The sequence below is a fragment of the Nyctibius grandis genome, chromosome 11 (assembly GCF_013368605.1).
Source record: "Nyctibius grandis isolate bNycGra1 chromosome 11, bNycGra1.pri, whole genome shotgun sequence".
Classification (NCBI taxonomy): Eukaryota; Metazoa; Chordata; class Aves; order Nyctibiiformes; family Nyctibiidae; genus Nyctibius; species Nyctibius grandis.
Genome location: NC_090668.1, coordinates 693,989 through 707,424, shown reverse-complemented (window position 1 = coordinate 707,424; position 13,436 = coordinate 693,989). Strand labels below are relative to the sequence as shown.

Genomic DNA, 13,436 nt, shown 5'->3' with positions numbered 1-13,436 from the left:
CCGTTCACCGGGTGGGGGGTCCGGGGGGGTTCCGGGGGAGGGGGCTCGGCCCAGGGCACCCGCTGGGTGCAGCACCCGCGGTCCCGGCACCGTCAGGGCTCGGTACCAGGAGGCGGCAGCAACGCCCGGAGAAACCGGCACCCACCGGGCCCAGGACCGCCCCCGGCACCCACCGGGTCCAAGACTCCTCCCGGGCACCCACCCAAGCCCAGCACCCTTCCCCTGGCACCCCAGCACCCCTTGAGCCCCCCCGGCCGTGTGGGCCAGGGGAAGCCGAGCCCCCCCCAGGCGAGGAGCCCGACCTGCCCCAGAGCCCCCAGGTCCCTGTGCCGGGGGGACACCAGCCCCGGGGGCAGGTGACAGAGCCCGGGGTGGCTCAGGGGGGGCACACTGGCACATGGGGGGCAGCCCGGCTCCCTCGCCCTGTGCTGGTGGCGATGGCCCTATTGCCAGCGGTGGTGGCCCCACTGGTGCCAGTGGTGGCCCTGTGGCCAGCAGTGGTGGCCCCATTGGCAGCGGTAGCCCTGTGGCCAGCCGTGGTGGCCCCGTCGGCGGCGGTGCCCGCACAGGCCCCGGTGCAGCTCCCGGACGACGGCATCGGCACGCCGGCCCCACAGGCGCACCCACATACCAGCCCCGGTTGCCGAGAGGTGGGGAAGCCGGGCTGGCGGCTGGCGGCCGGGGCGTTAATGGGATTAGGGCCAGCGGGTCAGCGCCGGGCTGGCCCCCGCCACACAAAGCCCCCAGCCCGGCCGGTGGGAACGCGCCGGTGCCGGCTCCGCGGCTCCCAGCCCACCGGGCGACCCCCGTCAGCCCCACGCCAGCCCCCCCGGAGGCGTCCGGGCAGCCAGCACCGCCCCCGGCTCGGTGTCACCGGCACAGGGGGGGCCCAGACCCCCCCCAGCCACCACCCCAGAGGGGACACGGCGATGGGACAGCAGCGCTGGCCCCAGACAGGACTCAGCTGGTCCCCTGGCCAGTGGCGGGGGGTGACATTGGGGGGGGGGGGACACTGGGGGGGGGCTGAGCCCCACTCGCGCTGTCCCGGCGCTGGCACCGGCCCCACGCCCCGGCGGGGATTAGCAGTAATGGGATTTACCATTTCATCCAGTATCGCCCTAAAGATGAGCCTGGGAAGGGGGGGCCCCCCCTCGCCCCCCCGCCAGCCCCCCTCGCCCCCCCGCCAGCCCCCCCTCGCCCCGTTAAGCCCTTTCTAATTAAACCCAGCCTGGGGCTGTCCATCACCGGGACCCCGCGCCGGGGGGGGCCGCGGCAGAGCCGTGGGGCAGCGCTACATAAAACATGTTTAATATCCAAGGGGGGGGTTGGGGGGGGGGGGGGGGGGGTCACCCACCGTCTGAGGCGCGGGGCTGGGGGGGGGGGTGGGTACACCCGTCCCCGGACGGGGCAGAGCCGCAGCGACACGTCACACCAAGCACAGACCGGGGTATAAATACGGTGCCGGGGGGGGGCAGGATGGGGCCGTCTGTCCGTCCGTGAGGGGCAGGGACATACAATCACGATGCTGGCACGGGGGTGGGGGGCAGGCGGCCGGCGCGGGGCGGGGGGGGGGGACCGCGGGGGGTCCCGGCAGCCCCGTGCCACCCCCCCCACCCCGTGGGGGTCACGCTGCGGGGAGGAGACCTGCCTCGGAGTGACATGGGGGGGCCGGGGACGTGTGGGACCCCCGGGGGGGGGCATGTGGGGCCGGGAGGGGGTGCTGGGGTGGGGAGGGGGGGGTATGGTCCCAAATGCCCCCTGCGGCCCCGCTGCCCCCACATTTGGTCCAGAGGAAGGCGAGGGGTGCGGGGACATGCATGGGGACGGGGTGCCCCGGTATTGCCCCCCCCCCCCCCGGGGCAGCGCAGCCCCCGTCCCCCCCCCCCGGGGCTCTGCCCCCCCCCCCCGTACGTCACACAGAGCACACGAGACCCGGGGGGGGGACCGAGGGGACCCCAAAAAAAGGCGAAAAAACCCCACAGCAACCGGTGCCAGAAGGAAGCAAAACCCAACCGGGGCGGGGAGGGGGCGGCCGGGGGGTGGGGGGGGGGCCTGGCACGGCCCCGGGGGGGGGGCTGGGGGCACGGGGGGGTGGTGCTAGGCCCCCTCACTTCTTGTTCTTGAGCTGGTTGGCGAGCCAGTCGAGGCCCTCGTAGAGGCCGTCGCCGCTGGTGGCGCAGGTGGCCTGGATGTACCAGTTGCGGTGGCGCAGGGAGTGGAGGCCCAGCTTGTCCGTGATCTCGGCCGCGTTCATGGCGTTGGGCAGGTCCTGGGGCAGGGAGAGGGACATGGTGGGGGGGGGGGGGTCAGGCGCCGGCCCCGACGCCACGGGGATGGGCGTCGAGGGGGCTGACAGCAGCCCTGATGCTGTGGGGATGGGCACCGTGGGGCCACATGGGCTGATAGCAGCCTTGATGCCATGGGGATGGGTGCCGTGGGGGCTGACAGCAGCCCTGACGCTGTGGGGATGGGCACCGTGGGGCCACATGGGCTGATAGCAGCCCTGACGCCGCGGGGATGGGCACCGCGGGGCCACGTGGGATGACAGCAGCCTTGATGCCATGGGGATGGGCACCGTGGGGCCACATGGGCTGATAGCAGCCTTGATGCCATGGGGATGGGTGCCGTGGGGCCATGGGGGCTGACAGGAGCCATTAAACCACAAGTACTGACACCAGCCCTGACGCCGTGGGGATGGGCGCCGTGGGGCCACATGGGCTGACACCAGCCCTGATGCCGCGGGGATGGGCGCCACGTGGGCTGACAGCAGCCCTGATGCCATGGGGATGGGCGCCACGTGGGCTGACAGCAGCCCTGATGCTGTGGGGATGGGCGCCGTGGGGCCACGTGGGGTGACAGTAGCCGTTAAACCACGAGGGCTGACACCAGCCCTGATGCCATGGGGATGGGTGCCGTGGGGGCTGACAGCAGCCCTAACGCCATGGGGATGGGCACCGTGGGGCCACGTGGGCTGACAGCAGCCCTGATGCTGCAGGGATGGGCACGGTCCAGCCAGAGGGAGTGTTAAAACACCAGCCCTGATGCCACGGGGATGGGCACAGCCCCATCACAGGGGCTGTTTAACGGCAGCCCCAACGCCGCGGGGACGGACGTGGTCCTGCCGCAGGGGTCGACACCAGCCTCAATGCCACAGCCGTGGGCAACGGTTCTGCCACGGGGGTTGCGAGATATCAGCCCCGACGCCCCGGGGATGGGCACGCTCCTGCCACAGGCACCCACACACCAGCCCCGACGCCCCGGGGACGGTCCCAGCCCCCCCGCCATGGGGACACCACCCCACCCACCTGCTTGTTGGCGAAGACGAGGAGGACGGCGTCCCGCAGCTCGTCCTCCGCCAGCATCCGCATCAGCTCCTCCCGCGCCTCGTTCACCCGCTCCCGGTCGTTGCTGTCCACCACGAAGATCAGCCCTGGGGAGAGCGTGTGGGTGAGTCCCGTCCCCCCCCACTGCCTCCCCGGGGCGGGGGGCACCTACCCTGGGTGTTTTGGAAGTAATGCCGCCAGAGGGGCCGGATCTTGTCCTGCCCACCCACGTCCCACACGGTGAAGCTGATGTTCTTGTACTCCACCGTCTCCACGTTGAACCCTGCGAGGAGCCGCAGCGGAGGGAAACTGAGGCACGCGGAGCCGCCGGCCCCTTCCCAAGGAGCCCTGATGGGGAGGGGTCCTCCCCGCCCGCTGCCCCCGCCCCGCACGCACCGATGGTGGGGATGGTGGTGACGATCTCGCCCAGCTTCAGCTTGTAGAGGATGGTGGTTTTCCCGGCGGCGTCCAGCCCCACCATGAGGATCCGCATCTCCTTCTTCCCGATGAGGCTCTTCAGCAGGTTCCCGAAGATGTTGCCCATGGTGACGGCGGCGCTGGCTCTGTCCGCAGGCGAGGCCGGATCCTGCGGGGGGCACGGGGCAGGCGCTGGGGCGGGGAGCGGCCCTGAAAACTGGGGGGGGGGCTCCAGGGATCCCCCCCCCGTGCTGCGGGGGGCTGCGGGGATCAGGGACCCCCATGGCCCGGGGGGACTCAGGGGACCCCGCATAAGGGTCTGGGGACGGGCCCCCCCCCCGCCCCCGTGCTGCACCCCACAAGGGGACAGGCCAGGGCTGGGGGAAACTGAGGCACGGACCCCCACCCCGGCCCCGACACCCCCCCTGCGCCCCCCCGGCCCCGCAGCCTCCCCGGTGGGGAGGTCCCCACCACCCCCCCCCCCCCGCCGTGCGCTGCCGCCCGCCCCCGGGGCCCCCCCGCAGCCCCTCGCCGCGACGCCCCCCGAATTCACTGCCCCCCCCCCCCGCCCCGCAGCCCCCCCCCCCCCGCACTGCGCCCCTCCAACGCCCCGCCCCCCCCCCCCCCCGGACCGCAGCGCACCCCCAAATCGCCGCCCCCCTGCCCCGCACCGCCCCCCCCGCCGCATCGCCCCCCCGCCCCCGCACCGCACCCCCGCACCCCTCGCCCCTCCCGGTGTGATGCCGCTCCCCCGCCCCGGTGCTCCGCACCCCCAATCGCGCTGCAGCCCCCCCCCCCCCGCCCCGGTGCGGTGCCCCCCCCCCCCGGTACAGCGCACCCGCCGATGCGCGGTGGCCCGGACCGGCCCCCCCTCCGGTGCGGCCCCCCCCGCACCTGGTGCCGGTGCCGGTGCCCCCCGCCCGCAGCTGACTCTGCACCGCTCCCGCCGCCGGAAGCGGAGGCCCCGATCGCGCCGATCTCGCGAGAGCGCCCGGTGCCCCCCCCACGCCTCCCGGTTCCCGCCCCCCCCCACACCCCGCACCGGGCACGGGGGCGCGCGCGGGGACGGCGCGGGGGGGGGCGCGGAGCTCGCGAGAGCCAAGAGCCGTTTCCATGGCAGCGGCTGCAGCAGCGCGGGGGGGGCGTGATGGGGCGGAGGGGAGGGGGGGGTCCCGGTGCCCCCCCCCGGCACGAGCAACGAGGACAGAGCCCCGTCGGGGGGGGCATGACGGGGGGGGTGCCCCGCGCTTCACGGCGGGACGGGGACCCCAATAACCGCACGGGGGTCCCGGTCCTGCCCCGGGCCAGGCTGGACCCCCCCGGCCCGACCCGGTGCGGTACCGGCGCTACCGAGGCCGTCCCGGTGCTCACGGGCGTGGCAGGGGCTGACAGCGGGTGCGGGGCACCCCCGGCTCCCCCCGCCCCGTCCCGCTGTCCGCCCGTCTGTCCCCGCGTCCCTCCGTCCGTCCATCCCTGCTCGGTGCGGCGGGGCGGGACGGGACGGGACGCGCGGCACCCCCCGCCCCGGGCAGGTAACGGCGGCCGCCCCGGGGACACCGGCAGCACCGGGCGCCCCGACGGCTGCGGGAGCCGCAGGATACCCCGGGGCCGGGGGGGTCCCGGGGCCGGGGGGGTCCCGGACCCGCCGTCGGGCTGCGCGGGGGCAGCAGAGGGGATGGCGGGGGGGGGGGAGCGGGGGCACCGGGGGGATGCTCAGGGCAGCGGGAGGCGGCGGGAGAGCGAGTGGGGGGTCCGGGAGGAGCGGGGACACCAGGGAGGGTCCCGGGAGGGAGCGGGGGCGGGGGGGGGTCGTGCTTGGGCCCCGCCGCTGGTGGCACGGCCCCGGGCAGGGCCCTCCCGGCCGCGCCCCGGGGCCTCCCCGCGGCCGCTGACCTCAGCCCCGGGAGCCCCGACGGGGCGGCGGCCCGAGGGCGCGGACACGGCCTGGCCCGGCCGGGAACCGGGGCGGGGGGGGGCAGGAGCCGCCGTCCTGGAGCAGACCCCGGGGCGGCCCCGGACCCCTCCCGGGCCGGGGGTGACGGGGGGGTGCCCGGTGCGAGCCCCCCCCCCCCCGCCGCCGGCCCGGGCTTTGTCCGTCCTTGAATGGAAACGGGGAGCGGCGGCCCCGGGCCGTGACGGGCGAGCGGGGCTAATCCGGCCCCGCATGACTGGTCCGGGGCAACCGCCGCGGGGGGATTACACCCCCCCCCCCCCACCCCGCCACACCGGGGGGCTCAGCTCAGCCCCCCCCGCACCGGGGAGGTCACACCCGCCCGCCCCTCCGGGCGGGGGACACCGGGGACGGACCCTCGTCCCCACCGAGACGTGTGTCAGCACCGGCCCCGCGTCACCGTGCCCTGACCGTGGGGTCCCCCCCGCGTCCGGGCACCCCCCTGCCCCCCGCTCCGTCACCTCCCGTCCCCCCATCCCTCCCTCTCCCCCCGGTCCGTTCCTCCCTCCCTCCGACACCCGGTACCGGCCCAGGGAGAGCCGTGCGGGGCTGTGCGGGGCCGTGCCACCCATCGTGGGCGCCCGCGGGCACGTTCGCGGGGGGCCAAGGGGTGCAGGACCGGCCGTGGGGCCCTGTCCGCAGCCAGCCCGGCCCGAGATAGCCCGGGACAGCCCGGCCCCGAGCGGCGAGAGGATGCGGCCGTCCCTTCCCGCTGGGCACGGACCGGGACGGGCGGCGGCCGGGACAGGAGAGGGGTCCGGGGTCTCCCAACCGGCACCGGCGACTGGCGCAGCCCCGACGGTCCCGCGCCCCGGGGGGCTGCACGTCGCCCCCCCTCCGCCAAACCCGGGGGTCCCAGGACTGTGGTCCCCTGTGCACCCCGGGCTGTCCCGGGCTGTCCCGGGACTCTGCCCACCCCCGTGCGCCCCGGGCTATCCCGGGAGATCCCATCACTCCGCTCCTCCGTGCGCCCCGGGCTGTCACGGGAAATCCCGGGCTATCCCCGGCCCCCGCTCCCTCCGTGCGCCCGGAGCTGTCCCGGGCCGTCCCGGGCTATTCCGGGACCTGCTCCTTCTTGCTCTGGGAGCTGTCCCGGGCCGTTCGGGCTCCCCCCGCCGGTGCCGGTAGAGCGTGTGTGCGGGGCGGCGGGGAGGGCGGGGGGAGGCAGCCGGGCCCCCCCCCTCACCCCGGCCGCTCTCTGGGCCCGGGGCCGGGGCGCAGCCACCCGCCGGGCTAATCCCGGCCGTGACGGACAGGCCCGGCGCCGCCGCTCCGGCCGCCCCATAAGAGGTGCCGCGGCTCCGCCGCTCCCCATTGTTAGGGCGAGGGCGCGGGGAGGCCCCGCTCGGCGGGACCGGCCCACGGGGACCCTCCGCACCGCCCCTATAAGAGGGAAGGGGCTGGAAGATGCTCCCGGGTGCTGAGCGCTGCGCACCCGCCGCGCCGAGCCGAGTCCAGCCGCGCCGCCTCCCCGGGGAGCCACCGGGGATCGCGCACGGACCGCCGAGCACCGGCACCGGGCACCGAGTACCGGCACCGGGCACAGCGCAGGGACCGCCGAGCACCGGCACCGGGCACCGGCATCGGGCACCGCGCAGGGACCGCCCGACGCCGCGCTCCAGGAACGGGACAGGGAGCGCCGGGCACTGCACTCCCGACGCCGCGCCCCGGGTACCGGCTACCCGCTGCAGCCCGGTGCCGGTGCCGTCCCGCCCGGCCGGCTCTCCCCGCGTCCCCCCGCGGCCGCCCCTCACCGGAGCCGCCCGCCCTGCCCGCGCCCCGCGCGTCCGGAAACACGCGTGGATGTAGCGGCCGGGCCGGGGGCTCCGCGGCACCATAAATACCCCCGCGCCGCCCGCCCGCGCACTCAGCCGGGGCCGGAGCCATGCGAGCCGCCGCGCTGGGGCTGGCGCTCCGGGCGCTCTGGGCGCTCGCCCTCTCCTCCCTCTCCAACACGCTGGCGGTGAACAACAGCGGGCGGTGGTGGTGAGTCCGCCGGTACCGGCACCGGGGTGCTGGGGGGGGGGGGGGGGGGAGTGGGGCTGGCACCGGTGCGGCAGCGGCTGCCCCGTACCTGGGGATGGGGTGTGCAGGTGTGACCGGGGGGGGGGGCACGGGGCTGCGACCCCCGGGGAGGAGGATGGAGGAGAGGAGCGGGGTCAGGCCCCCCGCGGGGGGTGAGGTGGGGAGCGGGGTGGCGGGGGCCCCCTCGCCGGTGGTCGCCATCCCCGCCTGTGCCGCAGGGGCATCATCAACGTGGCCTCGTCCACCAACCTGCTGACGGACTCCAAGAACGTGCAGCTGGTGCTGGACCCCAGCCTGCAGCTGCTGAGCCGCAAGCAGCGCAAGCTGATCCGGCAGAACCCCGGCATCCTGCACAGCGTCAGCGCCGGCCTCCAGACCGCCATCAAGGAGTGCAAGTGGCAGTTCCGCAACCGCCGCTGGAACTGCCCCACCTCGCAGGGCCCCAACATCTTCGGGAAGATCGTGAACCGGGGTGAGGCCGCGGGGAGGTGGCGAGGGGCTCCCCGCACCCCACCTCCGCTGTACCCCCGAACCGGGCTGCTCGGCAAAGCACCCCCAGTTCCCCACGGGGCTTCACCACCCCCCAGCCCATCACCAGCCTGTCGTGGCTGCGGGTTAGGGGTGCGGGTGGGTGCCCCCTCCCCATCTCGGCAGCACCCTGAGGCCCCGCTCCCCTCCGCAGGCTGCCGGGAGACAGCCTTCATCTTCGCCATCACCAGCGCCGGCGTGACGCACTCGGTGGCCCGGTCCTGCTCCGAGGGCTCCATCGAGTCCTGCACCTGCGACTACCGGCGCCGCGGCCCCGGGGGGCCCGACTGGCACTGGGGGGGCTGCAGCGACAACATCGACTTCGGGCGCCTCTTCGGGAGGGAGTTCGTGGACTCCAGCGAGAAGGGCCGTGACCTGCGCTTCCTCATGAACCTGCACAACAACGAGGCCGGGCGCATGGTGAGGGCGCGGGGGGCTGCGGGCAGCCCCGGGGTGGGGGGGCACGGGGAAGGGCACGGCCACCGAGACCCCCAACCTGTCCCCAGCGTGGGGTGGGAACTGTCAGAGAGGAGTTTCCCGCAGGCTGAGCACGGAGGGATGCTGCAGGGAAGCGGGGCGCAGGAGGGCGGTGGTCCCTGGGGGTGGGGGGGGTCCCAGGCTGCTCACAGCACCCCACGTCCCCCCCCCCCCCCTCCCCGCCTTGCAGACGGTCTTCTCCGAGATGCGCCAGGAGTGCAAGTGCCACGGCATGTCGGGCTCCTGCACCGTGCGCACGTGCTGGATGCGGCTGCCCACCTTCCGCGCCGTGGGCGACGTCCTCAAGGACCGCTTCGACGGCGCCTCCCGCGTCATCTACGGCAACAAGGGCAGCAACCGGGCGTCGCGCGTGGAGCTGCACCACCTGGAGCCCGAGAACCCGGCCCACAAACCCCCCTCGCCCCACGACCTCGTTTACTTCGAGAAATCACCCAATTTCTGCACGTACAGTGGGAAGACGGGGACGGCGGGGACGGCCGGGCGGTTCTGCAACAGCTCCTCACCGGGGCTGGACGGGTGCGAGCTGCTGTGCTGCGGGCGCGGGTACCGCACGCGCACCCAGCGCGTCACCGAGCGCTGCAACTGCACCTTCCACTGGTGCTGCCACGTCAGCTGCCTCAACTGCACCAACACGCAGGTGCTGCACGAGTGCCTGTGAGCCCCCCCCCAGGACCACCGCGCCCAGCCCCGGAGGGGGTCCGTGCCACCCCCCGTGACGGGTGCCCGGCTGGATTGAAGGTGCCCATGGGTGGGCTGCGCCCCAGGGATGCCCCCTGGTCCTGTGCCCGGTCTGGGTGGGCTGGGTGCCACGCACCTTCCCGGCCGCCCCCTCGGCTGCTCCGGCTCCGCGGGGTCCCCTTGTCACTGTAAATAAAATATTTATTGTGGGTGGTTTGATGCCGCCTCCCCGCGCGCTTCGCTGGCCCCAGGCCCTGTTTTTTATAATTAAAGATAATAATAATTAATAATAATAATAATAATGCTTTGTTACAGGTTTCACTGGTAGCCTTTAGAGAAGAATAAAGGATATATTTTTATCAGTCCTGACCCGTTTTGGTTTTGGGGGCCAGGGGAGGGAGGGGACAACCTGTGCGGGGGGGCGAGCAATGTCCCCCAAACCGCAGGGCTGGGCGCTGGCCCCCGCTGCCCGCGTCCACCCGCTCCGTCTGTCTGTCCGTCCATCCTGCTCCTCTTCCTGCCCTCCCCTCCATCAGCCCCTCCCCGCAGACCCCCGTCTTTCTCCCGCCGTGCCCGTCTCCATCCCCATGGCCGGGGCGCCCATCACCATGGCACCTGGGCTGCGGCATCCCCGCCGCTGGAATTTGCCGGGCCGGCGGGGCTGGTGCCGCTGGGGCCGGGCGTTGGGAGCGGCCCCGGGAGGTACAAGACGGCAGACAGGGAATGAGCATCGTCCATCACCGCTCCCGGCCGGGGCTGACGGCTCCCCTCGGCTCCGGGGGAGGAGGGGGGCCGGGGAGGGCACCGAGGTTACCGGGGCTGGGGCCAGGGGGGGCCGGGACTGGCCACCGGCCCCACACGCAGCCCCGCACCCGTGCGTGGGGTCTGGCTGCCGCTGGAGAAAGGCCTTGGCAAAGGTGGAGTGCAGCTCTGCAGCTGGTGGGTGCCCCTCTGGCATGGGCATACCCCTGGGGTGGGCATCGCCCTGGGGTGGGCACAGCCCTGGGACAGGCAGCTCTTGGGTGGGCATCCCCTTGGGGTGGGCATCTGCTTGGGGTGGGCATCGCCCTGGGGTGGGCATCTGCTTGGGGTGGGCATCCCCCTGGGGTGGGCATCGCCCTGGGGTGGGCAGCCCTGAGGTGGGCAGCCCTGGGGTGGGCATCCCTCCGGGACAGGTATCCCATGGGGATGAGTATCCCATCGGGGTGGGCATCCCCCCAGGGCAGGTGTGGGACTTACGTGCCCCCATCGCACCTTAACCCCCCACGTCGGGGACACCCCGGGGCTGCAGCCCCCTCCCCATGTCCGGCACAGGGCGAACCACGGGGCCAACGGTGCCACCCAGCCGTGGGGAGGGGTCCTGCCAGGGGACCCCCGCTCCCACCCGCACCCACCTGCGCCGGGGGGTCCCCGCAGCCCGGGGCTGCCCCGTGGCCGGAGCCGGGAACCTCGCGGGGGCCCCCGGGGAGGTTCAAAAGCTGCGGGATGACGCTGCCACCGCCCGAAATACCCCGAGAGCCGATAGTGGAAAAGTTGATGTTTAGACCCAGAGGAGGGGGGGGAAAAAACCCCGGGGGCCCCCGGTGTCGGTGCCAAGGTAAAAACAGCGCCTGGCGTGGGGAAATCAAATAAAGAAATGCGAGAAAAAACGCCTGGAAAGGAACGGAGCCCGAAATAACCCCGCGCATCGCCCGCCCGCCGGGGTTATCTGCTGCTAAACTGCGCACGCACCGGGCATGGAAATAGCCTGTTTTCCTGCGGTACGAGGCAGGAATATAGATAGTGACAAATGACATTCTCATAAGTCACCTCCGTTACTCAGCTTTTCCTGCGCGCCGGTGACCGCCGGGCACCACGGGCAGCCGCGACCCCCGGGCGGGCAGGGGCACCCCCGGGCGCAGGGTGGGCGCAGCCCTCCCCGGCTTGGACAAACACACGGGGCGCTGGAAATAGCTGCTGTCGCAGCCCCCGGGGCTGGCGTGGGGACAGGGAGAGGGACAGGGACAGGGCGGTCCCGCCCCGTGCCAGCCCGTCACATCTGGGAAGCCGGGTAACAGCTGGATGGTGGCCACAAGCTGGGCTTGCTGCGGGCTGGGCACCCCCCGGCAGGGCTGGGGTGTGGGGGGGGGGGCTCTGCCCAGAGGTGTGGGACAGAGGGACAGGACAGTCCCCAAAGGTGCAGGACACAGGGACAGGACAGCACATGGAAGGGCAGGACAGAGGGACGGTGTCATTCCCAGAGATGCAGGACAGGACAGGACAGTCCCCAAAGGTGCAGGACACAGGGACAGGACAGAGGGACAGGACAGAGGGACAGAGCCATGCCCAGAGGTGCAGGACAGAGGGAGGGGACAGTGCCCAGAGGTGCAGGAGAGAAGGACAGGACAGCGCTCAGGGGTGCAGGCCAGAGTGACAGGACAGTCCCCAAAGATGCGGGACAGAGGGACAGGGCCGTGTCCAGAGGTGCAGGACAGAAGGACAGAGCAACGCCCAGGGATGTGGGACAGAGGGACAGGGCAGTGCCCAAGGGTGCAGGACAGAGGGATGGGACAGTCCCCAAAGGCGCAGGACAGAGGGACAGGGCCATGCCCAGAGGTGCAGGACAGAGGGACAGGACAGTGTCCAGAGGTGCAGGACAGAAGGACAGGGCCATGCCCAGGGGTGTGGGACAGAGGGATGGGACAGTCCCCAAAGTTTCAGGACAGAAGGACAGGACAGAGGGACAGGACAGAGGGACAGGACAGTCCCCAAAGGCGCAGGACAGAGGGACAGGACATGTACCCAGAGGTGCGGGACAGACGGACAGGGCAGTCCCCAAAGGCGCAGGACAGAGGGACAGGGCCATGCCCAGCTGCACACGCTGACCGGTGGCACTGTGGGACCGTCCCCATCCCGTCCCGTGCCCCGTTAAGCGTCGCCAGCGCCGCAGCCCCGTCCCGGCTCTCCTCGGCCCCGGTAGCCGCTGGCCCCCGTCCCGCCCCCCCCCCCCGCCGACCACCGCATTCCTCCGGCGCGGGGCCAACGCGCCCGGCAACCGTGGCAGCGCCGGCCTCTAATCCCCGGGCACGCCAGCCCCGGGGGGACCGTCGCCGTCACCCAACTCCGCCATAGGTGACCAATGCCCGAGACGAACAATTAGGGACAAAGCCGGAGCCGGCGGGGGCTACCGCCGGCCCTCCCGGGAGCCGCGGGCGGCATTCGGCGAGTTTAATGAATTGTCCATCAGCCCTTTGAGCTCCGCTCGCCCGCGCGGGATTAATCTGCGGAGCCGCAGCGGGGAAGGAGCCGCTAAGCCCGGATTTATTACCCTGCCTTTGTGACTAATTGAGGTAATTATCTGTGACTCCAGCCCCGCGCAACAATGCCGCCTTCCCCGCACGGCTGCCCCGCCGGCCCGGGCCAGCGGCAGCGGCACCGCGGCCACCGCGCTGCGGGGAAGGGGCTGGGACACGGCTGGCACCGCGCTGCGGGGACGGGGATGGGACACGGCTGGCACCGCGCTGCGGGGATGGGACATGGCTGGCACCGGGCTGCGGGGACACGGGTGGCACCGCCCTGCGGGGACAGGGCTGCCACCGCACTGTGGGGACGGGGCTGGGACACGACTGGCACCGCGCTGCGGGGACAGGGCTGGGACATGGGTGGCACCACACGCGGGGACGGGGCTGGGACACAGATGGCACCGTGCGCAGCGACGTGGTTGGCATGGTGGGTGCGGGTGGGGACGTGGTGTGGCTGGCACTGCGGGCATGCAGGAGCCACCGCGCCGTGGGGACACGGCCAGCGCTGCTGGCACACGTGGGTCATGGCATGGCCAGTGCCAGCTGCACACGTGGGGCACGGGGCTCTGGGGACACAGGTGGCAGCAGCACATGTGTGACAATGGCTCTGTGGGGACACAGCTGGGACTGGCACACGCGTGACCATGGCACAGGTGTCACCGTGAGCACCGGTGACACACGTGTGTCACGGCTCTCTGGGGACACCGGCACCCGCGTGGCCGTGTCCATCCCCGG

At 73.2% G+C, this 13,436-nt stretch overlaps 2 protein-coding genes across 3 annotated transcripts; one reads left to right on the top strand and one right to left on the bottom strand.

Annotated features, from left to right (window-relative positions):
- Positions 1-1,346: 1,346 nt before the first annotated feature.
- Positions 1,347-4,702, bottom strand: ARF3 (ADP ribosylation factor 3). 2 transcript variants are annotated; one of them, XM_068409999.1, is made up of 5 exons: positions 4,635-4,702; positions 3,720-3,909; positions 3,496-3,606; positions 3,306-3,430; positions 1,347-2,269 (listed from the first exon to the last, which is right to left on the bottom strand). In XM_068409999.1, the coding sequence occupies exons 2-5, from the start codon at positions 3,865-3,867 to the stop codon at positions 2,108-2,110; spliced, it is 546 nt and encodes a 181-aa protein (XP_068266100.1). In that variant the 5' UTR covers positions 3,868-3,909; positions 4,635-4,702; the 3' UTR covers positions 1,347-2,107. The 2 variants fall into 2 exon arrangements, with proteins under 2 accessions (XP_068266100.1, XP_068266101.1); XM_068410000.1 differs by lacking the exon at positions 3,496-3,606.
- Positions 4,703-7,576: 2,874 nt separating this feature from the next.
- On the top strand, positions 7,577-9,400 carry WNT1 (Wnt family member 1). The gene is made up of 4 exons (XM_068410396.1): positions 7,577-7,677; positions 7,935-8,188; positions 8,399-8,664; positions 8,912-9,400. Exons 1-4 carry the CDS (start codon positions 7,577-7,579, stop codon positions 9,398-9,400), a joined length of 1,110 nt encoding a protein of 369 aa, XP_068266497.1.
- Positions 9,401-13,436: the final 4,036 nt, after the last annotated feature.

Bases quoted from the DNA above. Each gene is read 5' to 3' on its own strand.
- ARF3 (XM_068409999.1), bottom strand. From the start codon at position 3,867: ATGGGCAACATCTTCGGGAACCTGCTGAAGAGCCTCATCGGGAAGAAG. The intron at 3,607-3,719 runs GTGCGTGCGGGG...GGCTCCTCGCAG, and splicing joins CACCACCATCCCCACCATCG to GGTTCAACGTGGAGACGGTG. The intron at 3,431-3,495 runs GTAGGTGCCCCC...CGCTCTCCCCAG, and splicing joins TTACTTCCAAAACACCCAGG to GGCTGATCTTCGTGGTGGAC.
- WNT1 (XM_068410396.1), top strand. From the start codon at position 7,577: ATGCGAGCCGCCGCGCTGGGGCTGGCGCTCCGGGCGCTCTGGGCGCTC. The intron at 8,189-8,398 runs GTGAGGCCGCGG...TCCCCTCCGCAG, and splicing joins CGGGAAGATCGTGAACCGGG to GCTGCCGGGAGACAGCCTTC. The intron at 8,665-8,911 runs GTGAGGGCGCGG...CCCGCCTTGCAG, and splicing joins ACAACGAGGCCGGGCGCATG to ACGGTCTTCTCCGAGATGCG.